Source organism: Equus quagga, chromosome 15 (assembly GCF_021613505.1).
Source record: "Equus quagga isolate Etosha38 chromosome 15, UCLA_HA_Equagga_1.0, whole genome shotgun sequence".
Lineage (NCBI taxonomy): Eukaryota > Metazoa > Chordata > Mammalia > Perissodactyla > Equidae > Equus > Equus quagga.
The window spans coordinates 50978300-51004502 of NC_060281.1; the positions used below are offsets into that span (position 1 = coordinate 50978300).

At 42.8% G+C, this 26203-nt stretch overlaps 1 protein-coding gene across 6 annotated transcripts in view; it reads right to left on the minus strand.

Annotated features, from left to right (window-relative positions):
- The window catches only part of PHACTR1 (phosphatase and actin regulator 1), a 287803-nt gene that overhangs the window by 191060 nt on the left and 70540 nt on the right, over window positions 1-26203 (minus strand). For all 6 annotated transcript variants that reach the window (XM_046640771.1, XM_046640770.1, XM_046640772.1 and 3 more), the window contains exon 2: window positions 7641-7805. In XM_046640771.1, coding sequence (XP_046496727.1) covers window positions 7641-7805 — 165 coding nt within the window. The remainder of the gene's footprint in view (window positions 1-7640; window positions 7806-26203) is intronic.

Sequence of the window (26203 nt, forward strand, 5' to 3'; positions counted from 1 at the left end):
CTCTTCCTGAAGAGCCCAGAAGCCCATCACACCAGGACCAAAGGCAGAATCCAGTTTAGACTGTCTTCATTATCCAAGGAGTTTTATTCGAAGAGGAACGATTCTAGAGACAGGAGATTCCTGGAAACTAGTGGTTGCTAAAGTCATCAGTACCTCTGGGTGAACTGATGACAGAAATAAAGGAAGCAGAGTCTGGCCCTGGGGGAAAGGGGCAACCAGCATCTAGGTGAAGAGGTTAGCTAACAGCCAGGGTTCAGGGTTGCCTCTTGTTCCACTGAGGGATTTGGGGGTAAGCAGAACCGACAGCAGAAGGGCAATCAGTCAGAGGGGCTTAATGAGCAGGCGGGAGCTCCGTGCTCATGTGAGTACCTGAGACTCTCCTGCCCACAAACACCATTACATCAGTGTTGTGTTGCACAGGAAACACTGGGCAGAAGCACGCAGACTGCTCCCAATGGCTTTCAGGCCTGGCCCTTCATCACTGCTGGCAGTTGGGTGGGGCTGGCACAAGCAAAGACTGAAGCCATGCTTCACAGGTTCCCAACCATGTGGCAGAACAGGCAATCAATTACTCCTATTTCAAAGTTGCTGCCTCATTACAACACCACTTTATCTACCTTAGGTGGGTTCGCTAATAGCTTGAGTGAACGTTTAAAAAGCAACCTTTGATTTTCAATGAATCAATTAAATTGCAGTACTTTATTAGCCTAAAAGTATGATGGACTGAAACATCTCAGTTTGGAAAAAGAAAACAGAGAAGCTTTTCAAGAAAACATCAATTCAGCAATTAGTTGAATGCTAAAACCAAAGAGAAAAGTACTTTTTGTTTCTTGATTGAAAATGGCAAATTGAATCAGCACAAAATTTGGCAAATAAGATATACAGGTATCTATTAGTAGATGGGATCATTTACCACATTTTAAATAATTTCCTGATTATTCCTCCACCTCAGCCACCCAATTCCACAATTTTAGTCCAAGTGTTTTGTCTCTACTTTGAAAAAATCACTAATTCAAAGATGCAGCTCTGTACCCACAAACTCCTGCCCTTCTGGCTTGCTTCTGGCAACTGCTCCCACTGACAGTTCTAAAATTGTTTGACTTCTTTGTAACTTAAAGTCCACTGAGTTTTCTAACTCCTCTCCACCACTGGACTTCTCCTTTCTTACCCAATTTAAAGTTCAACACTGTATGGGTTAAATTGTGCCCCTTCAAAAGACATGTCCTAACAAGACAAGGGTGCCCACTTTCACCACTCCTATTCAACATAGTACTGGAGGTGTTGGCCAGAGCAATTCGGCAGGACAAAGAAATAAAAGGAATCCAAATAGGTAATAAAGAAGTAAAACTCTTGCTGTTTGCAGACGACATGATCTTATATATAGAAAACCCCAAAGAATCCATAGAAAAACTATTAGAAATAATCAACAACTACAGCAAAGTAGCAGGGTATAAAATCAACATACATAAATCAGTAGCATTTCTATACACTAACAATGAACTAACAGAAAAAGAACTCAAGATCTCAATCCCATTCACAATCGCAACGAAAAGAATAAAATACCTTGGGATAAACTTAACCAAGGAAGTGAAGGATCTGTACAATGAAAACTACAAGACTTTCTTGAAAGAAATTGACGACGACATAAAGAGATGGAAAGACATTCCATGCACATGGATTGGAACAATAAACATAGTTAAAATGTCCATACTACCTAAAGCAATCTACAGATTCAATGCTATCCCAATCAGAATCCCAAGAACATTCTTCACAGAAATTGAACAAAAGACATGTCCTAGTCCAAACCCACATACCTGTGAATGTGACTTTATTCAGAAATAAGGTCTTTGCAGATATAACTAAGTTAAAGATCACTGAATGATATTGTCCTGGATACAGGGTGGACCCCAAATCTGATGTCTGGTGTCCTTACAAGAGAAAGGACAGGAAGATCTGAGACACAGACACAGAGGGAAGGCCACGTGAGGCAGTCCGAGATTCGAGGCACACAGTTACATGCCAAGGATTGCTAAGGATTGCCCAGCAACCACTGGAAACCAGGAGAGAGGCAGGGAACAGATTCTCCCTCGGAGTCCCCAGCCAGGAGGAACCGACTCTGCCGACACCTTGATTTTGGACTTCTGGCCTCCAGAACTGAGAAAGAATAAATTTCTGTTGTTCTAAGCCACCCAATTGGTGGTGAGTTGTTACAGCAGCTTAGGAAATTGATACAAATACCCTAATCTCCCTTTCCCATCCTTTTCTTTTTACCCATCTGGCAAAACTCCAGCCTTGGATAGACTCAACTATGCTATCCATCGCTGTAGTTGGACAGCCAAATCCACTGAAAAAAGTCACCAGCGCTGGGTAGATTCATAATCTTCAATCTGAAATGGGCTTAACTCTGCAGGTCCCTCGCCTCCTCTCCCTGTTAGGAGAATGACCTCACTTAATACCTAGAAAAGCTCAGCCGTCAGTTACGGTCCCTTCCAACTTCCTACCTCCCTACCTCGGCCCCAGACCACTTGCTTCCTTCCTTCTTCAGTGGAGGAGGTGTTTGTTCTCTTTCTGATACTAACCTTTCTATCTGGGCTTTATATCCCACCCACTCCTAACTTCTCAGCACCCTTCCCCTCCCTCTTTTGTCTCATATATTTTCTGCCGCTTGATCTCTACTGGATCCTTGACACTGGCTTTTTATGCTTATGTCACCCTCAACACAAGCACATTTCCTCCACCATCCATCCCTGTCCTACCTCTTTTCCCCACTTCACAGCCAGACCTCTTGAAAACTTATTCCCACTGTTCCCATTTCCTCCTAATTTCTCACTCCTCACTAATGGGCATCTACCCCCAAAGAATCCAGCCATACAGTCCTCGCTACGTCATCAGCGACTCCGGGTGGGCAGAATCACTCAACTCACTGGACATTTTTCTGCACTTCTTTCACTCGACTTTTCACGGCACTGAGCACAGCTAACGTGTGTCTGTCTTCTCCCGGCTCTTACCACACCACGTGCCTCTGGCGTTCCTCCTCTCTCTCCAGCCGCTTCTTTTCTATCTCCTTCACAGCTTCGCGCTCCTCCCTCCAGTCGTTAGTGATGATATTCCTCCTTTGTCTTTAAGACAGTCTCTGGCCCTCTTTTCTTTCCATTCTTTACTTGTTCCCTAGCCAATCACTCTAATTAACATGCATATGCAAATGACCCCAAATTTATATATCCAGCCCACACCTCTTGTTTGCATTCCATTTATCCAACGGCCACCTTTGGATATATCACAAAGTCAACTCAAATACATAACTAAAGTTGGAATCTTATCCCCCCCTACTCCACCCAGCCCCCACTCCTCCAAACCTGCCACTCTTGCCAAGTACTCATCTCAGGTGAGACCACACCACATATCCTAAACCAGCACTGGCGTGTCAAACTTGACACTTCTCTTTCTGCCTCTTACATCCTACTTGTCCTTAAGTCCTGTCACTTGTTCCTTATAACATCTCCCAAAGCCATCCAATTCTACCACCAAATATTAGTCCACGCTACTATCATCTGCACAATGTCTCCTAACTGGTCCTGCAGTCACTCACACTCTTGTCTAATTTGTTCTACAGGATGCAGGCCAGTGAGGGTCCAGTCTTTGGTTACCTTTCCAGCCTCAGCCCCAACCACACTCTCAGCTCTCCGGTCTCCCACCACGGGTCTTAACTGCTTTCCTAGACTGCTTGCCCCTGTTTCTTCCACCACAGGGCCTTTGCATATGCTGTTCCTGCTGCCTGGAGTGCTAATTTTCTAAATTCTTACCCCTCCCTCAGATCTCACCTCAAACTTCTCTTCCTCAGGAAAGTTTCCGTGATCCCTCAGACTGTCAAGTCTCCCTCTCATTCTCCCAAGTTCCTTTCCTTCTCTGCCCTTATCACAGCTGTGGTCTTACCTTTAGTCTTGTGATTTCACTGTCTACCTCTCTTGCTACACCATGCAGGCCATGAGGTCACCAGCAAGGTCTGCTTTTGCTCACAGTTATATTCCCAGAGTCAGGTACACTTTTAGCACATGGAAGGCACTTAGTAAAAGTTTTTTGTTTTTTTTTTCCTCAAGGCCCTAGGTATGCAGGAAAGCTTAGAAGCACAAAGGGAGTTGTAGCACATCGTAGATTTCCAGGGCCAACCCCTGCAGCTTATGATTTTCTATCAAGAGGAAATAAAAGCGTAACTCGGCAGCATCTTCACAGTTTATTCCTGCCAGTTCTACCTTTCTATAAATACAGTTCCCATTTTCAAGGAATTTGGATAAGATGGCTGCAGTTGACTATTTTGGGGAGGCACTGTCTGTTCTGTTTCGGAGGGGATGCTGTCATCCGTCTTCCTTCCTGGGGCAGGTGTCGGGATGTGCTGTGGACACCCGCTGCTGATTCCACATAAGAAGTTGGGCGTCAGGCTAACTGCTCTGCAGGCCCTGGGCGAGCGTCTGAGGACGGGCTGAAAAGCACGTCAAGATCGTCTCCTTCAGGACCCATTATTTTATGTTCTATCCATGACTGTTTTCCTCCAACTGACACGTGACGCAGGGATGTTTCTGAGAGGAACTCTGTCTTGCAGCGCTGTCACCAGCTCCCAGAGCTCAGTCTCTGGGTCTCAATGCTGAAGGCCTTCATGGGACACCAGCCTTTGGCTTGGAATAGGAAGGGTGTCTGAGCATAAGGAGACATGGGGAGCTATCTTTGAAAACTCATATTATCGTTGATAACAAATTGAGGAAAATGTTGAGATCATACGTTTCCAACGTAGTTTTCTTATTGCTACACAACTTCCAAAGCCATATTTCTGAGTGTACCTTTGAAGATGCTATAAACACAGACACACATGTCCCACAACTTGAGTTACAGTAAAAGTACAGTATATAGCTAATTATGGCAAATTATAAATGTAACTCGATGTGGAAATAATAAGAGGCCAAGTATGCACTGCGTTAATGTTGTTTAGTGTATTCAAAAAGTATACAATTTTAAATACAAATGTATAATATAAATTTGATATATAGACTTATTCTTTGTATTTAAAATTGTGGACATTACTGTCCATATGAAAGGACATTACTAACAGACATATCCAAGACAAATACATGCATACCAGCTAAAATTGGCCGGTCAATTAACATTCCCACAATCAATCAATCAATCAATCCTCTTTTATATTTAATATCTGACTCTTATCCATGCATACGGAAGTTCGCACTTCAAAGTATTACTCGAATATATATACAATTCATCATGTTAAACATCCTTATGTTGTCAATTTTTTTCTCCTTTGGGCTAAGAACTAGCACAGAAATTCTCTCCTTTCCATAAATAAAAAATATTTCTGAATCCAGTTAAATACAAAGGATACTACAATGTAAACCACTGACTTTTTTAAACTAGAATAACTGTCTTTATATCACGTACCCATTCATTTATCATGATAGAAAGACATCCCATCACACATCCTCTACCTCCTCTAATTCAGGAGCTGAATGCCTCTTCAAAAAAAATCCAAACTACATACAAATATCACATTCAGCTGTCAAATTCATCAGTTTCCAAGAGACCACAGGGACTAGCCAAGAACAGTTAAGAAGAAGAATGATTAAAGTTGCAACTTTACCTGTCACATGTTTTAATTCTTTCTCCCCAAAGAGTTTTAAATGAAGATTTTTTCAGACTTTGAATGATTCGTGAGTAATTTGATGCCACTGTATTTGCATCTATCAAAGGAAAAGTTTTCCAACTTCTTGAAGGAGGCAGCATAATTGATCAGGTGCCTTCTCGCGTGAGAAGCACGGAGCTTTGCCTTCCAGCCTTGACAAACGGACTGAGCGAAGCTCTTGGTTTGCCAGGAGGAAATGCACCTACCACACCATCACTCAGGGGTTCACGCAGATAAGTGACAATTATTTAAATGTACATTTGCGTTATTATAAACCATTTTTCATAGCAAAGTCTGGAAGACCATTGTAAGGGAACTTGAGGAATCTTTGTTATTTTTTTTTTCCAGTGCTTACCGAACATTCCCTTTTTCTTTCTTGTTTATGTATCTTATACCTCACTTTGCCTAAAGAATATATTTCATTTAGATTTATCCTCTCCAAGGAAATGATCTAAACACCCTTTGCGATTTCACCGTGGCATGAGGGGTGGATACAGAGGAGTCATCATTTAGAGTGTCACTTGCATATAACACTCTCAGCAGTGTTTAGGAGTGCATGGATGACCTGTGTGTTTTCTTACACCTTAACACATCTGTACAATGACCAAGAGGGTGGAGGAGAATGCAGTCGGGTGAAGGGACTCAGTCAGATGGGTGACAATTTAAAGGTTCATTCTACTCTCAGGAATTAACAGATTATAGCAACAGGGCATGTGGGCTTCCATCAAAGAACGAGTCAGAAGACATGAATGGGAGATGTCCACCATGAGAACTGTGTAAGATTTCAAGACTTTCTGCAACTTTCCTATGTTTGTTATTCTCGTTCATTCCCCAAGGCAATTAGCGTTAAAATTCTCAGATCTGTGGATAAGAGTTCAGATACAAGAAGCAGGTCATCTCCTATCTCACAGTCTGAGGGTGAGCAAACGGGGGAGGGGATCAAGAAAAAGACGAGATGATGATTCTGAGGAGGGGAGAGACCTGGATGAGCTTTTGTAGAGGAAGAAGGAAATGAAAGTCCTCTAGCAGGCCTGGAACGACCCAGGCATATAATTAGCAAAATCAAAACAAAACAATAGAAAAGAATCTGCATAGCTCTTCCATCATCTCATCTCAAACCCAACAGCGTGAAATCAGAACTCTCTGTGCTTCTTTTCCCTATGCATTTCCCTCTGCGCACTCTTACTTATTTAAAAAATACCCATATAATGTGCCACATAAACGCTCTACAATATTAAGTCATGCAAGGTACCATTCTTACCCCTATTCTATAGATGGGGAAATGGAGATATGGAGTTAAATAAATTGAGCAAGGTCACCTAACCATCAAGTATCAGGGGTGGGACTTGAACCCAGGCTGTCTGACTTCACTCTGCGCTCTTCACCCCTTAGCCAGGCTGACTTTCTCCAAACTCCTTTGCTGGCCACTTGGCAATGAACTGCATAGTTATTTTTGTCATTACAATGATGCTTCACTTCCATTCTCCTGCGTTTTCCCTCCATATCCAAGAATCATTTATTCAAGATTGTTCCTTCATGAAATAACCTATTCTTATCTATCAAAGACCATATATAACTTCTTTTCTGCTGTGTGTTGCTTTTCAGTGGAGCAGTGAAAATAAGGATGAATAATCAGAAACAGACTGTCAATGCTAGAAGGAAAGCATTCAATTACGGAAAAGGTGGAGTTCTAAATTCAGATATTTACAGATCAAATAAAACTCGTGGTTCTTTAATTTAAAAAACAACCAAAAAAACCTGAGACACAAGAAAATACACAGGATCCAAAAGCCATTCTCAATCACATTCAAGAATTATTAACCACAAGAGCAATTCTAGGGCTTGATTTTTTTTCCTTTGGTTCAGACAGCCTATGGTAATTAAAACTCCACTAATTAACATACAGAGTTGAAGCCAACAAACATCCAACGAGAAATGAAGGAAAAAATCACCTTACCTGCAGATGTGTGTTTGAACTTTTCGCTTTTCTTCTTCCTCCATTTCCAAGGTTTGAAAATCCTTCCCAGGTTGGCAAACTTACTTCTCCTCCGGATGGGTGGGGTGTGGGTACCTGGGACGAGGGAGTCAGAACGCATCGCCGCCAGCCTCTCCACTTCCTCAGCTTGTTTTTACCAAGAAAGAGATGGAAATAAAGAGAGAGAAAAAAAGTGTTAAAATGGGAGCCTCGCAGATGGCCGACGTTTTCCATGGTTACAGATAACAGAAACCACATGACTAGGGTTCCATTTCTCTTTTTGCCTTTTGGAATGGAAGTCATACCAATGTGTTCTAAAGGCTGGGTGGGGACAGTCAGCCAAACCCTAGGGATTCGTAACACCCCAACCAAATTTGCCCAACCTCAGCTTAGAGCTGAGAAGGAGGATGAGGCGGGGGTGGAAAAGAGCAGAGCCCCCTTGATACATCAGAGACTCCCCCATGAGGTAGGGAGAGGGTGTCAGAAGAGTCAAATGACCGTCAGTGTAACTACTGGTCCAGCACTTTCTCAAATAAGACTTGGCAGATGCAATCACTATAACACCGTCTGCTGAGGAAAGAGGAGGGAGAAAACATTTATCAACTGTCTATCCCAATGCCAACGTCTCCACCACAATGACTCTCCTGCCTCCTATGCTGCCTTCCCTAGCCCCGCGGAAGCACTGGGGTCTGGTGAGTGGCTTCACCTTAGGGTTACCGACCCGTTTTAGAGTCACTCACCCTTCATTAGGTTTTACAATTGCCGTAAGTCCTCTAGGTCTCTCTGTTCCTAGCTTTTTGCTTTAATAATAACAAATTCTTAGAAATGGAGAGGAACTGTAGGAACCATCTACACCAATCCCAATAACTTCACATTTGAGGACACTGGGACCTTCAAACTCATAATGCTCGGTGGACCCTTCCTTAAAGGCCACAATCACTCTGACCTCTTTTATCACTTGTAATAAAACAAACTCTTCCCCAACGTACACGAGCATTGACATATCCCAGCGAGGTAAACATACCCTGACTTCAATTTTTAAGACAGGAATAATCAGAGAAAATAACCTCCCTGGCAACATCAAGGGGGCGGGAGGGACTCGCCTTTCCAGAAAGTCAAATTACATCTAGAGCTGTGGCCAATCCAAAACCACTCTGCTGGGCCTCCAATACCGTCCTCCAAAAAATCTCCTGGACTTTGCAACGTTGGCTATCCTTGGAAACTCAATCCTGTGGCCTGGCCGTCTGCCTGCCGTCATCCGGAATGGTTTTAACTCACGAGATTCATTCATTCAACAAACATATACAGGACCTCAACCGTGTGTCAGGCAGTGTGCTGCGGTGACAGAGGATGACGGGTTGGTAAAGGCTCCTGGGCAAGACTGAAAGGAAGTAGACAACTTTGAGAGATGTCCGGGAAGCAAAGTCAATAGGACTTAGTGACTGGCTGGGTGGCCTGAGGGAGAGGAGGAAGATCGTTCCCGACGCCCATACGCACTTCAGCGGAGTGGCACCCTCCGTTCATGGAAACAGGGAGCACAGGTTAGGGTGTGAGGGCAGCAACGATCTGCACATGTTGCATGCTGACGGCGCTTAAAACTTTGACTACACGGTTCAATGCACCAGCAGCTCCTCTTTTCAATCATTGTATTTAGTGACCACTTAATACAGCGCCAGACACCGTCATCACTTCGGGGGCAGATGCACAGAAGAACTGGACGTGGCTGAGCACAGAGTCTAGACGAGGAGACGGAGGTCTCAGTGTGTAAAACTGTGCTGCAGTAGGGGCAGCTGGGTAAAAATCAATGGAGGCAAAGAGGAGCAAGTGACTAATTCTGCTTTAGTGTTGGAGAAGACCCCAGGGGATGTAATGTTTGGCTAGATTTTGAAAGAGAAGGAACTTTTCTCACCACCTGGGGAAGAGGGAGAAGTGGATCCCTGGAAGAAGACACAGACCCAAAAGAAACAGAGAGGGCTGAAAGAACATAGCACGTCTAGGAACTGCAAGAAACCCAGGCAACCATGAGCATCAGTGAGATGGAGGGCCAGGGGTGAGAGATGGGGGTTGGAGGAGGCTGGAGCCAGATCGTGCAAGGTTTTGGAAGGTTTTATTAGGTGCTTGGGTCGTATTCTATAAGCAAAGGGAAAAGGATGAGAATTTGAAAATAGGAATTGACATTACTACATTCAACAAATATGTATTGAGTGCTCTCTATATACCAAACACTTTGGTTATATCAGTAAACAAAACAGACAAAAATACCAACTCATCGAGCTCACACTGGGAGGGTAGGGTGGGGAGCAGACAACACACATGAAAACTAAGTAAACTGTAGCGTGTGTGAGAAGATACATGCTTTGGGGAAAAAATAAAAGAAAAAACAGAGCACGGTAAAGGAGATTAAGAGTGCCTAGGCAGGGGAAGCATTCAGTTTTAATTAGCCTGACTGAGAAGGTACATGATCAGGACACAATTAGATTTGTTTCTAGGAATGTTATTCTAATAGCAATGGAAACCCGAACTGGAGTGTGAACAAACAGGTGGCAGAGAGAGTATTAAGGAGGCCACTGCAACAGTCTTGAGGGGTAATGACTAGAATCCAAGGAGGGGCATGGAGAAAAGATGAGAGTTAGCCAGCCAGTAGAATCAACACGTCTTGGTGACTTTCTGGATTAACATGAGGAGGACAAGGAAGCAAGAATGTTGAAGCTTTCGCTTTTCATGACCGCGTAGATAGTGAAAACTTTACATTTTTGAATAACTTTGACCATAAAAGGAAAAAGTAGAAGAGGATGATGACTCAATGATTAGAGCTTTGGAGCCAGACAGTGCAGTTTTTTGGCAAAGTCTGTTTAGGGGTTGGGATTTTATTTCTTAAGGTAACAGAGAACTATTGAAGAGATATTTGCTGGGATGGGAATGGGAGACTTCATCTGGTTGGTAGGCTGAGCTGCAAGAGCTAGTGGAGAGTAAGAGGTTAAAGATATAGGAAAGAGTTTGAGAAACCCATAAAACAGGGTTTTTAGGGAGGAGAAGAGGAGGTGGGTCAAAAATACATATAAAAGTGTTAGTCTCTGGAAGACTTTGTTCTGAGTTATTGAAAGTTTGTACTGAGGCCTCTGAACACGAATGTCAAAGATCAGATATGGGCCTCAGGGAGATTAATCTAACAGCAGTGGATAAAGTGGATTATTAGAGGCTCAAGGGAAGAAGATAAAGATCGAGAAGACTTTAAGTAAGTTTGGGCTGCAGAGTGGCTGAGGAGAGTAAGAAAAAAAAAAAAAAAACAACGCAGCTACAATGAGGAATGAGAAGGAAGCCAAATGGAGCAAGTCAACAGCCTCCGGAGCAACATCGCATTTGGAAATTATTCTCTCTAAAAGCTCTCAGCAGCTTGAGTTGGTGCTTCCTCAGCAATGCTCAGTAGCTGGGTAGAGCCACACAGGTAGTGACAACCAGAAATGGTACCAAGGAGGCTTTGAGTCCAGGACGGAAGCAAAGTCAAAACAGTCTTGTGATCTGACTCCCAAGATCACGATCGCTGTCATATCCATTTCCCCATTTCTTACCTTGGTTTACAACCTTGCTGTTGCTTGTCCACATTTTGCAAGTCTCCAAACCTACATTCCCAACCCCAGTCTCCAGCCTTCAAACCTCTATTTTATACTGTTCCTAGAAGCCTGTTTTCTCAAAAACTTTCAATGGCTTCCCACAACTTACAGTAGAAGGTTCTAATTTCTTGGCTTGGCCTTTAGGAACCTCCACCACCTGAATGACCCACTCAGAATCATCTTCCGGGACCTCTCTAAACACACACAGCAGCCAAAAAGAAACAGTCCCTGCAGCAGAGGCCTCATCCTGGGGTCTCTGGATCCCCATGGGCTCCAGGGGGCCACCAGACCATGGAAATGATGCACCACATTGCATGCATATTTGGGTATCTGCATTTGGTTGGAAGAGTTTCCATCTTTCTTTTGATTCTCCAAGCAGTCTAAGACACAAAAGGTAAAATTTTAAAAGTATTCAGGTTGAGGCTTCTCTGAGTTCAGCCAACCCACAACATCCTCTGCTAAAGATTAAAGGGAAAGACTAGGTACTAAATCCTAAAAAAAAAAATCAAGATACGAGTTCTTCAGGCTTGGTCCTGAGCTTGCTCTCAGAGTTGGCACTCAATAATGATTTGTTAAATAAGCAAATGAATGAGGGCTTTGGATTCCGCGCATTCACACACATCTTGAGAGGTATGAAAATCAGTATCATATTTGTCTTCAGAAAAATGCACCCCTAGGACCAAAAAGCTGTTTCATAATCACATCTTTAAGAAATGAGTAAAAATTATTCAGAAATTACCACATTAAAATAATTATAAGAAATTAGGAGTGCCTTTGAAAAACCTAGAGTGGCAAGGAGCTGACAGAGCATTAAAAAGGCATAATTATAACTCCATTCTTAAGTGAATCCTTAATAAGTATATTATTAAATTCAAGATGTTTAGCCCTTAAGTGCAGTAGATTATTGAGCAGACTGGATGGTTTTACGTTTAAATGATTTATATTTTAATCATGCCACTGCGTTTTTTCCAATTCATCTGATGACAGGGGCTAGCTCTCAACCTGACTGCTCTGCCACCAGACAATGGAATTGGAAGGCTTAAGCGTAAGGAAGGAGGCCAGCTGTGAACACAGTTTGAAGAGGAAGGAAAAACAAAAGAAAACAAAACAGGGCTCAGAATAAAGTGGTCTCTGACTGACCAACCACAGGGCCATGAGAGCACGGGAGGGAGGCAAGTGGGAGAGAAAAGGCACACGGGCCAGGCGTGTTTATGAAAACAGCCTTCTTTTGAAACAGATAATGAAAAAGCTGCTTTCCCCAAGCCCACTGTCCTCAAAGGTGGCTCCTTGTGCCGCTGAGAGAGGAGACAGCTGTCTGGAGAAAATGCTCACTTAGACATGAATCAGCTCGAATGTCAACTGCCAGCACCGAGAATGCTGAATCAAAAGGTAGGAAGCTGAGCAGCCGAGCTGATTCAGAGAGAAGAAGAAAGGGAAGCCTGGACCAGAGGATTTCTGGGTCCTTTCCAGCGCCACCATCCAAGAAAATACTCTCTAAGAGACCAGACAGCCTGGGATCCCTTTTATGATTTGACTGGGATTTGCTTTATCCATAGGGAGAGAAATGGTTAGGAGATGATTTTTCTTTTTCTTTAGAAAAGCAGGAGAGAAAATACCTGATTTAGACATGATTTTAATGACCGAGAACCCAAGTAGCTGTGTCTGCTTGTGCTCTGAAGTCCACCCGCTGTGGGAGCCTGGGGTTGCTCCTAGTGGGCTCTTAGAGCACGCAATGAGTATGGTGGGCAAGGGCCACTCCACCTGGCACTTTTATCATTATATTTTTCATGGTGGCTTAGTTTTCAAAAGCTTTATCCAAAGAAAGCACCAACTTTGGTGTCCTATTGGCCGAGAAAGTGTTAATCATACGGTGTCCCCTTGAGAAGTCTGGAAAGAAGGAAGCCATGGTGTCTGTGCTAGCTGATGTCTAGTCAACAACAGAGGCCAACAGGCCAGGACATCTGGGGCCCCCACTGTAGATCTCTCCATGTGCCAAGTGCTCTCAGGATACTTGGAGGACCAAAGATTCTCACAGATTGGAGACTTGCTTCTCAACCCACAGCGAACTCAAAAATAGAACGCTTATGTAGCAGGATCTGATGACATTCACTTTTCCTTCCAATTTTATTAGAAGGGGTTATGTTTTCACCATACAGACTTTACCATCCTAGGAATGGGAGCCAAAGATGAGGGTGTCAGTTAACCACGCTGAGCTGCCCGGGGACTAAACCTGTCACCTTTCTGCTGCCAGCAGCGTTACCTTTTCTTACAGCTGCAAAATGATGTCACCCAGGCCATTTAGAAAATTCTCGACGACTGGGGCTTCCCCCTTTCAAAAACGCACTTTCAGTTTTACAGAGATACCTCATCGGAGGGAAATGGAGGATTGATATGAATTATCAGGCATAAGCAGGCAGTTTTCCCCTTTTTCACTCCATAAGAAGTCATATCACACTCTCTTATAGAGGTCAGGGATCCCTTGGAAGAGTTCTGGCCAATCTGGGACTGATCTGTATTAACTATGAGGTGTGTTTAAACAACAAAAAAAGGAGTAACATATAAAACTGTTATATTATAATAATATAATAAAATATACTATTTAGAATAATAAAAATTCTAAAAATCAGGGCCCCTTCCTCGTCCCATAAGTTGAGGAAGCGGGTGGGGATGGGGATGGGGGTGGAGGGGAGGAGGTCTGGCATTTGAGGAGGAAGGTCTCAGGGGCAAATGGAGGCTCTTTTGTCCAGAGGAGGCTGCCTGGTTAAGGACACCATAAGCCTCTAAGGAGCCGTGAGATGAACCGACACCGCCACGTTGCCCACGGAGCTATCAACAGGTTTGGCGTAAACACAGACATGATGCCTGAAGGCGCCCTGGTGTTAATATTGCTGAGTAGGAGGATCTGTGGCGGTCTCACCCACCACCTCACTCTGTCCTTTCCCTGACCTTCACTATCCTTACCCAGTCTTCCACACTCTGTGTACCACCCTTCTCTTCCTCATCCCTTACCACAGAGTCAAAGATGAATCCAATCTGTATATCAGAACTAAGTATGAACACTGATACGGCCTAGCATAATGCCAATGAGAGTACAGCTGCATTTAACAAAGGGTTTATCCATCTTAATCCAAAGGCTGGTTAACTTGCCTAGTGCAGCCCCCCATGAGAGAAGGGGAGAGAGCTCTGGTGTCCCTCAGTTTTCCGGACACACAGGTGGCTGCCTTCTGCACCTGGGAACCACCAGAGGAAATACCAATTTCATGCCACACAAAACCACACTCACACTCCAGACACAACCATCATAAACCATCACGACATTTGAGTCTTGTTCCCTGTACCCCTAAAGGGACACGTAAATGTTTATATTGAGAGAGTTGCTAATCAATCTTGTTGCTATAAGGGTATTTTTAACAGAATTATTCAGGGGAAGAACCAATAATGGGTGTGCCTGTACAACACTGTGGTTGGGAGATGGTGGGAGAACAGAGCGAGGCTGCATATACCTGGGCTAACACTTCTCAGCATATTTTCTCAGGCGCTTGGCCAACTTCCTCCCTTCTTTCTGGCTCCAGAGATTTCTGCCCAGTAGGAGGCAGTTCCACCTGCTACCAGGAGCAGGTCCCAAAGGATGCTTTCACAAGCTTGCCACTGCCTTTGGCACCATGAACAGGCAGAGACCATCCCTTACTGACACCTTGACAAAAGGACACAAGGACACTATGCCAGCATGCAATGGAGGGAGGAGGGAAGGGGAATTCAGGGATCCCATGGGACCAAAGATGGTCCAAGTCACACTTGTTACTCTCCTCTTGAAGCAGTAACTGAAATCCAAGAGGAACATGAGAATACCCCTAAATCCTGTGCCCTAAGATGTACAGATTTTTAAGAGGACAAAAGAGCAGCTCTCCTGGTTCTAGAATTGTACACCATTGGATTAGAAAGATGCTATATGGCTAGTGGGGTCTAGAGAACTCTGCAGACTGTTAACAGGGTTTCTGGTTTCCTCCTAACGGTGGCGGGGGGGGGGGAGATTCTAAACAGGACAGCGCGTCCCTGGGCATTGATGGTGATGACGATGATGATGGTGATAATGATAATCTAAAAGTATTAAGGGCAGCTACCATTTTTCAGTCACTAAGTCTGTGCCAAGAACTCACCAAAGCGCTTAAAATGTATCACCCTACGTAATCTTCACACTAATCTTTCGAGGAAGTGTTATTATTATCCCTATCTTACATTAGGGGAAAATCGAGGAGGAACTAATGAATAGGAAGACAGGATTCCAGAAGAAGAGAAAGACATGCTTTTAATTAAGCTTTGTCTGTCTTCAAGAACACTTGCCCACTCTATGAAAGGTCGGGTTTTAGAATCTCCCTGACTGAAGTAATGGGGGGCTTCAGGGATGAGGGAGGAAAGGAGTTTCTTTTTGAAAAGGCTACAAAACAGACGCCAATATAAATTGATCCTACTGTAGCAAGAGAAAAGGGTGTTATCTGCCTTATCCTAAGATGTCATAAAATATATACATACCTGAATGCAGGTGGCCTAGAGGATACCCACTGTGGGCCGGAAGGACATGTGGAACCATAAGGACATTCTATACTATGCACCTCTGCCACAGGCTACAGTTAGGAACTCAGCTGGTGCCAGTTTGGCCTGAAACAGGCTCAGATTTCCTTCACTTAGAAAATGCTATGCAGTGTGTATGGTGGAAAGAATGTTCGTTTTGAAACCAGAAGGATGCGGGTTCAGATCCAGAGTCTACCACGGAATAGCTATTGGTGGATTTGAGTTCTTTCTGGCCTCCTAACAGGTGGCATGGGCTTCCTGAGTTTCCTCTGGAGAATCATCCTCCTCCACTTCCAGTTCAGGCAGTTCAGGAAAGGATAACGTCACTCCTGACTCCAGGGGTGGGCATGAGACCCAGTGCTGGCCAATCAGAACACGGCATTCCCCACCTCCACCCCCGGCAATTCACTCCGGGATGAGCAACTGAGCCTAGCCAGGCAACGAGACGCAGCTCTGGATTTTGCTGGGGCTATTGATAGACACGCTCTTTCAACCGGGCTTGCAGATTAGACAGGCTCTGAGCCTGGTCAAAGCAGAGGCCATAAATTTAAAAACCTTTGCTCAGACTTGAAGAATTTCTAGGTCACAATGGTAATTCAAATGCTTTGAGAGGAAACAATCCTATTGTGTCAAATACTTCATATTTTCTAAGTACTGTGCTGAGAGGATATTTATATTCCACGGCCACAGGCAGTCAATGAATAAAGAGCACTGCTAATAGACCAGACAGGTGGCGAAAAAGTCTTATTTAAATCTAAATTTATATAAGTCTGTGTAGTTATATTTATTGAGATATTAGATGTTATCAGCAAAGTTCTTCCTGGGATATTTAATTCAAAATTCCTGTTTCCTCTCCCAGGAATCTAACCTTCAACCCCCAAAGTATGTAATCACTACAAAAATGTATAACACATTCTATTACTGGTTTAATCTATAGGATATATTTGCGTTGGTAATGGAGCTTGTTTATTTAGATTGTAAATGAACTCCCAAGTCTTGTGTTAATCCAGAGCAACAATCTTTAAACAATGTACATTCTTTGTTCATCTTAAAACCTCAGACCTTAGGGTCTGATACTCTTGAAGTAAATAAACAGTGCCCCTCACAGATTCAAATCAAACCTCAACAGAACCTGGTTTACCCTCCAGGGGTCAGCCAACACTGTAAAGCCAAATCATGACTACTTCTCGCTTTATATACATAATACTTTAGGGCCATCCAGCTCTGTTGCAAACACTCAACTCTGCTGTCGCAGCACGAAAGCAGCCGTAGACAAATGCATAGAAATGGGCATGGCTGTGTTCCAAGAAAATTTTATTTACAAAAACAGGCAGCCAGCCCAGTTTGCGAACTCTTGTCCTACATAGCATGGAGCTGCTGGTACTCTTTCTGCTACCTTGAGGGCAGAGCCTGCCTGAGAATTGAGCCAAGAGAGAAGAACAAGAGCTGAGGGAGGAATGGCTCAGGTGAGACGGAGACCTCATTACATCACTGGGGCCCCTGGATCCAGCCCTGCCTGAACCCTGCTAACCCTGGACATTTTCCTTATATGAACCAATAAATTCTCTTTTCTACTTAAGCCAGGGTGAGTTGGGTTCTCTTTCACTTGGCAACCAAAAGGGTCCTAACACATTAACTGTGTGACCTTAGGAAAGTCTCATCAGCTCACTCTCCTATAACATGGGAATAATACTGACTTGTAAGAATTAACAGGTATGTACTTACAAGCACCCTTTTGGGGCACAGAACAGGGTTCCTCTGGGGTGAGGTTCTTTACCTCTTCACCACTAGGATGTCCCTCAAGGGATTACAGGAATTTTAAACATTTCGGAAGCTCTGAACTGTGCCAAGACCCTCCAGGCTGGGGGAGCTCAGACTTCAGTGTACATAAGAATCCACTGGAGAATCTGTTTATTTTGATCCCCAGTCTCCATCTCAGACCTGCCGAACCAGAAAGTGAATGCATGACAAGCAGCCCGCTGATGCTGATGCGAGTGTGCTGAGAATCACTCTGAGCAACAACCTACAGCATTCCTGCAAAAGCCTAGAATCCGACTCCCTTCTCCCCAATTAAATCTATAGCCTTCAGGAGGAAGACCCCTAGTGTAGAAAACCGTTATCATGCTTCTGGGGCGTTGGCCAGCCCCAAACCCTCACATCATTGGGAATTCTTCAAAGATGCCTAATGTTCATGGAGCGCTTTACTCCTTCCAAGGGCTTTCACGTCTATTATCTCATTAGACCTTCAGAACATCCCCATTAGGTAGGTTGGGTACCAAATTTCCTAACTTTGATTCCCTACGATTATGATTAACATATTATTTTCTCAAAGAATCACATCACAATTTAGCCTTTTTTAAGGCTCTGAGAAGGTCTGCAATAAACCTTTTAAACTTCGTTTAACCTGTTTCCCAAACTTAATTTTATCCCAAATATGGTTGGTCGGTGTTTCCCTGTGGGACACCATCAAGGTCTCATAGTGGACTAGTGTTTCATGGAACACAATCTGTGAAATGCTGAGGTAGTATCTTTTTTGTCCCCTTCTATGGCTGCAGGAAATTAGACGCAGGGTCAAGTGATTTGCCCAGAATGTGCCAACTCACACAGGGAATTAAAGTGGCTCAGGGCTCCTGAGTTCAAAGATGAGTCAACCATCACTCATACCTCATACATCCTGGATGGCCAGAGAATGCTCAAGACCAGGCAGGATAGCTTTTCAAGTCAACGCTTTTCAGCCTGTCCCTCCACAACACTGTCAAGGTTAATACGCTCCTCGGCATTTTTCCCTCCTTGAGCTCATTCCAAGATCTCATAATAATAGCCACTCAGTTACCTATTGAACATACGACCCCAGAGAACCTCAGGAAACCTCACGTTTCACTGAAGAATCACTTCTTGAGCCTGCTTCATTTTGAGCTCAGATTTCTCACTTTCTTTCTCTGGTGACATTACAGTTTCATTATTTACCTTCCATTAGTTCACAGACCAATCTTCAGTGTCATTCGTCATTTCTGTGGTGACTGTGTGAAATCTAAACAGTACCCCTGGAAGAAATATTTTAGCAAGAATGTTGGTTCCTGCTAAAACATCCTGTTTTCTTTCCCTTTTCCGTGTGTGCACAATTACCCACGAGAGCTCTAACTTGGGCCTGCCTTGACATTACTGAGAAAGTAAGGGACTCTGCTTCTATATTTTTTGGGACTTTCACAAGGAATTCTTAATTTCTCTTGTCTCATAACACAGACATTGAGTTCCATCAGTGCTTTTAAAGAGGTAAATGTCCTGCTCTTTTTTGTCCTGTCAGTAATTCCATTGGGGACCTTTCATTATTCTTCTCCACAAAAGAGGTTCAATTTCTAAAGATGTCTCAACGGAGAGAGTCATTGGTTAATTTTTCCTCGTAGGAAGTTCTGAATTTACATTCGAGTTTACTTTTAAATTCTTATTTCTTTTTTTTAACGACTGAATATATTGACCTCAGAGCCCAGAATTTGGACTCTGGACACCAAAGTTGAAGTGCCACTCATCAATTAGCACTGACAACGGGCAAGGTAATTACCTCTCAGAATTGCATTTCCTTAACTGCAAACCGGGGACAGTATCTACCTCTCTGATTATACAATCATTATATTAACACATATAATGAGTTTAATATATTAAACTCTAGAATAATAACTGGCACTTAATGTGTGCTCATTAAACATTTCTTAACTTCAAATCTAGAGTGTTGATTGATTTTGACTGTTACTCTTTGAATTTACTCCGGCTCCACTTGAATCTCATCGAGGGTGTGGAAGGGTGGAGGCTTGCTGTGTCTCAGCTCAGAGGGCGTCAGAAATTAGCACCGTTAATAATTATCAAACAGGACTCACGCTCCAGCGCATCGGTGAAACTAACTGAACAGCACCAGTTCCAGCTGGGAAAAATCCCCACGTTGTTGAAGTTGAACTGTTAGTTACAAGTTTGGCTTACGATATGTTAACCATGTTTCCCACTTTACTTGCAATATGGCATTTTAATTTATAAAGCATCTTTCCAGTTTTTCTTTGAGGTTACAGAATAAAACTTGTCATAACTAAATTAGCTCTAACTGGGTTAGTCCCTTTTCCCTTTCCAAAGTTTCCAGGCATTGAATGATAAGGCATCAGGTCTAGGAAAGGGAGAAAGAGATGTCACAAGGAATAGGCTGAGTTCAGGCCCCTGTTCTCATATCTGTCCCTTCAGGCACTTTCAGGAAGTACCATGGCCCACGAGCACACGAGGCTATGATGCATTAACTCAGCAAACATTCGTCACACACTTACTGCACAACTCGAGTTACAGGATAGGGGACTGGAGGAACGAGAAGATGAAGTTCCTACTCTTTAAAATCCTAAAATGAAAAGTACTACACAAAAGCAAACACTATTCTATTTTTAGAGGAAGTTGAAATTGATCTGGACATAGAAAGCACACATCTAATGAAAGATAAAAATGCTCTGCTCTGCTAGGCAGAATCATCTTAAAGGTTATTATTTAATGCAAAGGCATCGTCTTTCTGGAGCCAAACTCAAAATGTAAAAAGAGTATCAATATTCACAGAAAATTCCTGACTACCCTCAATTTATTTTAACAGGAAAAAGAAATTCATTTGCTTTTAACTATGCCTGAGAATCTCCAGGCACAGTATGCAGCTACAGATCTAAAATGCCTGCTGTCTTTGCATTCAATTTCCTAATGATTACGGCAACTAGTTTCCAAATGATAGATCCCTTCCCTTAAATGCAGTCACCACGAGGGACTTTGCTCTAGAATCCCCGTTACATTACCAATAAGTAAGAATGGCGAGGATCAGGCGGGCTAACGAGGAGATAAGTCCCCAGCTTGATCCACCACAAAGCATTGCTTGGACAGGGCCTGGCTTCAGCAGCCACTAGGCAATATCTTCTTTCTCTTAAAGATTGGCACTTGAACTAACACCTGTTGCCAATCTTCTTTTTTTTTTTTTCCCCCTTCTTCTTCTCCCCAGAGGCCCCCAGTACATAGTGGCATATTTCAGTTGTAGGTCCCCCTGGTTGTGCTATGTAGGACGTCGCCTCAGCGTGGCCTGATGAGCAGTGCCACGTCCACACCCAGGATCCGAACCGGTGAAATCCTGGGCCACTGAAGCAGAGCGCGAGAACTCAACCACTCGGCCACGGGCCGGGCCCCCAGGCAATATTGCTGGGACATTTTACTGCAGAGCTAATCAAGTATCAATCTTGACTATTCTGAAATTGATTCTGAAAGCTAAGGAAGGCTTTGTCATTGAAATGCAAGATTTGTAGAAAAATATTCTCTCTCCTCAATTTATATTTCCTGCTTTTGAACATTAAAATTAGTGGAAAATCTTAACTTTTTTCCAAGATTTTCTCATTCAAAATATAAGGGCCTACTGTGTGTGAGAGGAGTCAAGGGTCACTCTCACAGCAACTATTTGAATAGTGTTTTATCATTTATCAAACATTTCCCTAGTTCTCACATCATTTGACCCCTACAATAAATCAACAAGAGAGGCAACGAGAATATTTTAATCCCTATTTTACAGAAGAGCAAATCGACAGTGGCAGAGACGGCTGTTTGCCTGCCAATATCCATTTCTCCCTTCCTCTTTAGTGAAAGCTTCTTGGTTTTCTGCCCAGCTAAAAGACTGGTTCCTAGCCTCCTCTAAGGGTACATGTGGCCATTCATCAAGCTTTGACCACTGAGCTGGTAAGCTGAAGTTTTATGAGCGACTTCTGGAAAGTCTGCTTAAAGGGAAGGGATATACCATTTCTTTGGTCTGCTTTTCCCTTCATCCAGTTTTCTAAAGCAGACATGCGATGGCTGGAACTTGGCAGCCACTATGAGGACAAGGGCACCTCACAGTAATGAAGGAGCACTAAGCAAGATGACACCTTGGTCCTTAAGAACTTTGTGGAGCCATCATACACAGCAGCTTTGAACTGGCTGCCTCTGCACTCTTCTGTGAGAAAGAAAGAAACCCCTATCTTGTTGTTACTATTTTGAGTTTATTTATGTATTTGAACCTAATCTTAATGCAAAGGAGTGACTTGCTTTAAGTTTATGCAAACCACAGTTTGTAAGGGGCAGAACGCCAAGTCCTAACATACATGTCCATGTTCCACACAGTCTCTGGCCAAATTTCAGAACCTTTTACAACCTGTTTCTTAGCTTGTAAAGGAGCCAAATACTTTTTGTGGTTTTTATTTTAACACTTTAACGTTCATTTTTTTCAAAGTCAACCTACAGGAAGACTTTCTTCCTCCCTTCCTCCTTTCCTGCCTCCTCTACAGTACTTTTTGTGTCTCTCAGGCTTTGATTTAAATCACGGAATTTCCCCAAGTTCAGCTCTCTCTAGACAATTTCATTTACTCCCATGGCTTTAATTAGCATCAATAAGCTGAATATCTCTGAATTTATACTTCCAGCCTAGAAGGCTCTTCTAACTGACACATTTATTAACCGTGTAGCTCTGACCAAGTTACATAACTGCTCGGGGTCTCAGTTACCACATCTGTCAAATGGGGATAATAATAGTGCTCTGCTCTAATCCCCCCCCCCCCCCCCCACCCCCGCCACAAGGCATCCTGCTCCTAGGAGAAGGACCCAGAGTCTTCACATCAACTCAGAGGAACACGATCTGTTCCACTCACTGGCTCCAACCCCACTCATCTTTCTTTCCTTCAAACACAACAAGCAACACATCATTTCTGCCTCAAGCCCTTTACACCTGCTGTTCCCTCTGCCTGGGTGATTATTTATGTCACTTCTGAATGCCAGTTTCCTCTTTAACAGAGAATGCTGCGTCCCTTTTTGCCTGTCTTCCTTCCTAACAGAACTCCTATCGTGCTCAGCCATTTATCCCTTCTCCACAGGTCCATGAGCTTCCCAGAGGCTGACCTCATAGCCAGCACGAGTGGGTGGCTCGCTGGTCAGTAATGGATTAAAGGGTGGGTAGGCTGCCCAGACCTGGCCCTGGGACCTGGATGGGATGCCTGTAGGTGGTGGGGCTTCAAGAATGGGTCCTCGCTCTTAGAGATGGACAAAAGAGACAGTCTGATTCCTGCCTCTGGTCACTGTGGTGTCAGGATGTGAGGCCTGTTGTAGCCATCTTGCAACTGGCCTGAGGATGGAGTCCTGAAACAAAGGAGGGCAGAGCAGAGAATCACGGGGTAATGGAATCAGGCTTGGAGGCTGCCCCACGTACGAATTTATGTTAGACAATAAATGACCTTATTGTTTAAGGCCAAGATGCACAGGGTCTTCTCTTACTGCAGCCAAAAGCATCCTAATTGATCTATTCCTACTAGATTGGTCACTCTGGAGCACAAGGACCATCTATGACACATAGAAAATGATTACTGAATATTTTTTCAATGAACACATGAGTGTTTCTTAGACAAAGACAGGATGGATTCTGGCTTGGATATATATAATATTTCCCATCTCATGGAATGTTCATGGCTAGGACAAATAACTATAGCTCAGATTCATCCTTTATTTACTTCTAGGCAGAGCCATGGCTGAAGGGTGGGGCTGTGGAGTAGGGGCTGTGTCTACCTCCCAGCCATACGTAAGAAATGACACAGGGAGAATTTTCTCTCATGCAAGGGAAAGGAGAGGCTGCCACGTTTCTTGAAAGAGTTGTCTTAGTTATAAGTGTTATTCCAAATCTGACTGAATTGAGGCTCTTGTTTCAACTTGATCGCTGGCTTTTCACAAAAGTTTGTCCCATATGACACAAGAGATTTGCTGACTTGGGTCAAGTTTGGTATATTATTGAAGGGTGACATCACAAACTAAACCTCATTTGCATTTTAACAGCATAAAAAGACAGTAACCCAAATGTCCAACCATGGGGCACTAAATTAAAGGACAATCATTGAATCCATGACTATGTGACCATTAAAAATGATGATGGATATCTCTAATGACTGACATGGAAACTGCCGTGGTTTCTTGTTCAGTGGAAAATAAGCTGCCACGTATTATGTATAGTATAATTTGATTTTTCTAAAAGACAAGTTTAGTCCCCTATCTAAATCTGTATCTATCTACGCAAAGGCATAGGATCTGGAAGAAGAAACTCAATAAACAGTGGATCTACTTGGGTCATAAAGTCATAAATGATCTTAAAATTCTCTATAATTTTATTTTCTGACTTTAGGGGGGAGAGGATTGAATTTAATCCCATCTCTGCCATCTAAAGCCACGTGCAAAGCCTTAGTATCTACCTCTGTTCAACAGGAAAAATAAGAAAACTCATCTCTTAAGTTGTTATGAAGAATGAATGAATATATGTAAAGCATTTAGTACAGTATCCAGCATATTAGCCATTGTGATTGTTATATCATGAAAAGCATATGGCCATTATTGTAATGTGAACACTGCATTTGTGTTTAAGTCTAACAGAATTCTACAAATGGTACCCAGTGGAGCTGTGGTTGAGTGGACAGGGCATAAAGGAATCCTGATGACTTGAACGTTACCTCTCCTAGCAGAGGCCTTCCCTGGAGCGTGTGGGATGCAGCATTTAAAAGCACGGCTTTGGAGAGGGCAGACATGAGCCTCACGACCTAAGGCAAGTTTCTTCACTTTAAAATGGGAGTAACAATACCTCTTTATCAGGCTGTTGTATTACCTATGACAATATAGTATTATTGTCAATATATGTATTACCTATATGACAATATACTTGAATGCCAGTTCCTCGCCATAGCTAAGAACCCAACAAATATTATTATTATAAGTTCACCACAAAAATTATATTTTAAATATAATAAACATTGCCTTGACATTCTACTAGTTATAATTTTTACCAAACAAATTTCCTGCATTTTAAAATGGACTTGTAGGAATTATTTAAACAGAAACCAGAACAATGCACTAAAATGGTTTCCTGGGTTAAAAAAAAAAAATCAGTCACATATAACTTGTCTGGAATATTTGTATTTTGGAAGGAGATACACTATCTAAAAAGTGGAGGGGGAAATGGGGAAGCTCTTATGAGAGGAGACTACAAAATAAAGTAAGCTCAAATCTAGTTAAATGCCAAATTCATCTTTATTCTATAGGATTTAATTTACATGAGAATGGCGCTAATGAAAAACGGAAGTCTAGTATTTTACAGACTATGCTTAAAATCATTAAGTATTTTTACTTTAAAATTTAAAAAGCCCACAGCTGGTCTAATAAGACATAGCTACAATTAATTTTTGTCTTGAGGAAAATCATTTGGATTTTAATCTTATAGCCAAGTTGACTGAAAAAGCAGAGTAATTCCAATGTCCACAATGTTATCACGCAGCGCACAAGGAAAACACTCTGTGAACACTGCAGGCCTGAGGGGCACATATTTAAATGGAAACTGCCTGAGATCTGGTGTAGATCTACTAAGCAGAAAGAAACGAGACACCATGAAGTCAATATTTTCACTGCTTTTCTAACAGCATTTGATATTTGTTGAACTATCCTTCAAAAAACATTGAAGGTAATTTCTTGATCTATTTCCTGGCTTTTTGCGACCCAGAAAAGTGAACTTTTGCTATTCGTACTGGTTCAAATGCAAATACAACTGTTCTCTTTGGTGCTTATTTAAAAATTAGATGCAGTTACAGCATTGAACGGATTCGAGAAAGATTCAACTCAGGAGAACAGGCCAGGAGAAGGGAATTCTTATTTGCAAAGGGAGAAAACTCGGTCAGAAAAGTTAAGTCTGACAAAAGTCTCCTCTACAACACTCAGATACAACCGCAACCCCAAAGCCAATAATGGGGATTTTTTTTTAATTATCTGGAGAACTCAGCCACATATCCACTGGGGGGAGAAACAGTAGCTATTTTGAGCTCTTTCTCAGCTCACCAAGAGAGCAATAACCGAACTTCTAAGATAAAATATGAGAGGAAGTGGTTAGAAGGGGGAAAAAAAATCTATATTAAGTACTTTAAGAAAAAATTGGTTTCCCCAACAAACCGCTGCCTTTCACGAATTCAATTCAATAAACATTTATTGAGCATCTGCTCTGTGCGCAGCATTGTGAATTACACAAAGATGAGTGTCTGCTCTTCAGAAGTACTCACAATATTGTGAAACACACACACACAACCATCTAACGGCTTAGACAAGATACGGAGACAATTTTCAGATTTTCTTGACAATAAGAATGTGCAGATTTTAGCAGAAATATTTCTTGGGACCATTTTGCTCTATTATATTCAGTATAAGATACAGAAAATTTGGGGCCGGCTCTGTGGCCGAGTGGTTGAGTTCCCGCGCTCCGCTGCGGCAGTCCAGGGTTCGGATCCTGGGCGCAAACATGGCACCGCTCGTCAGGCCACGTTGAGG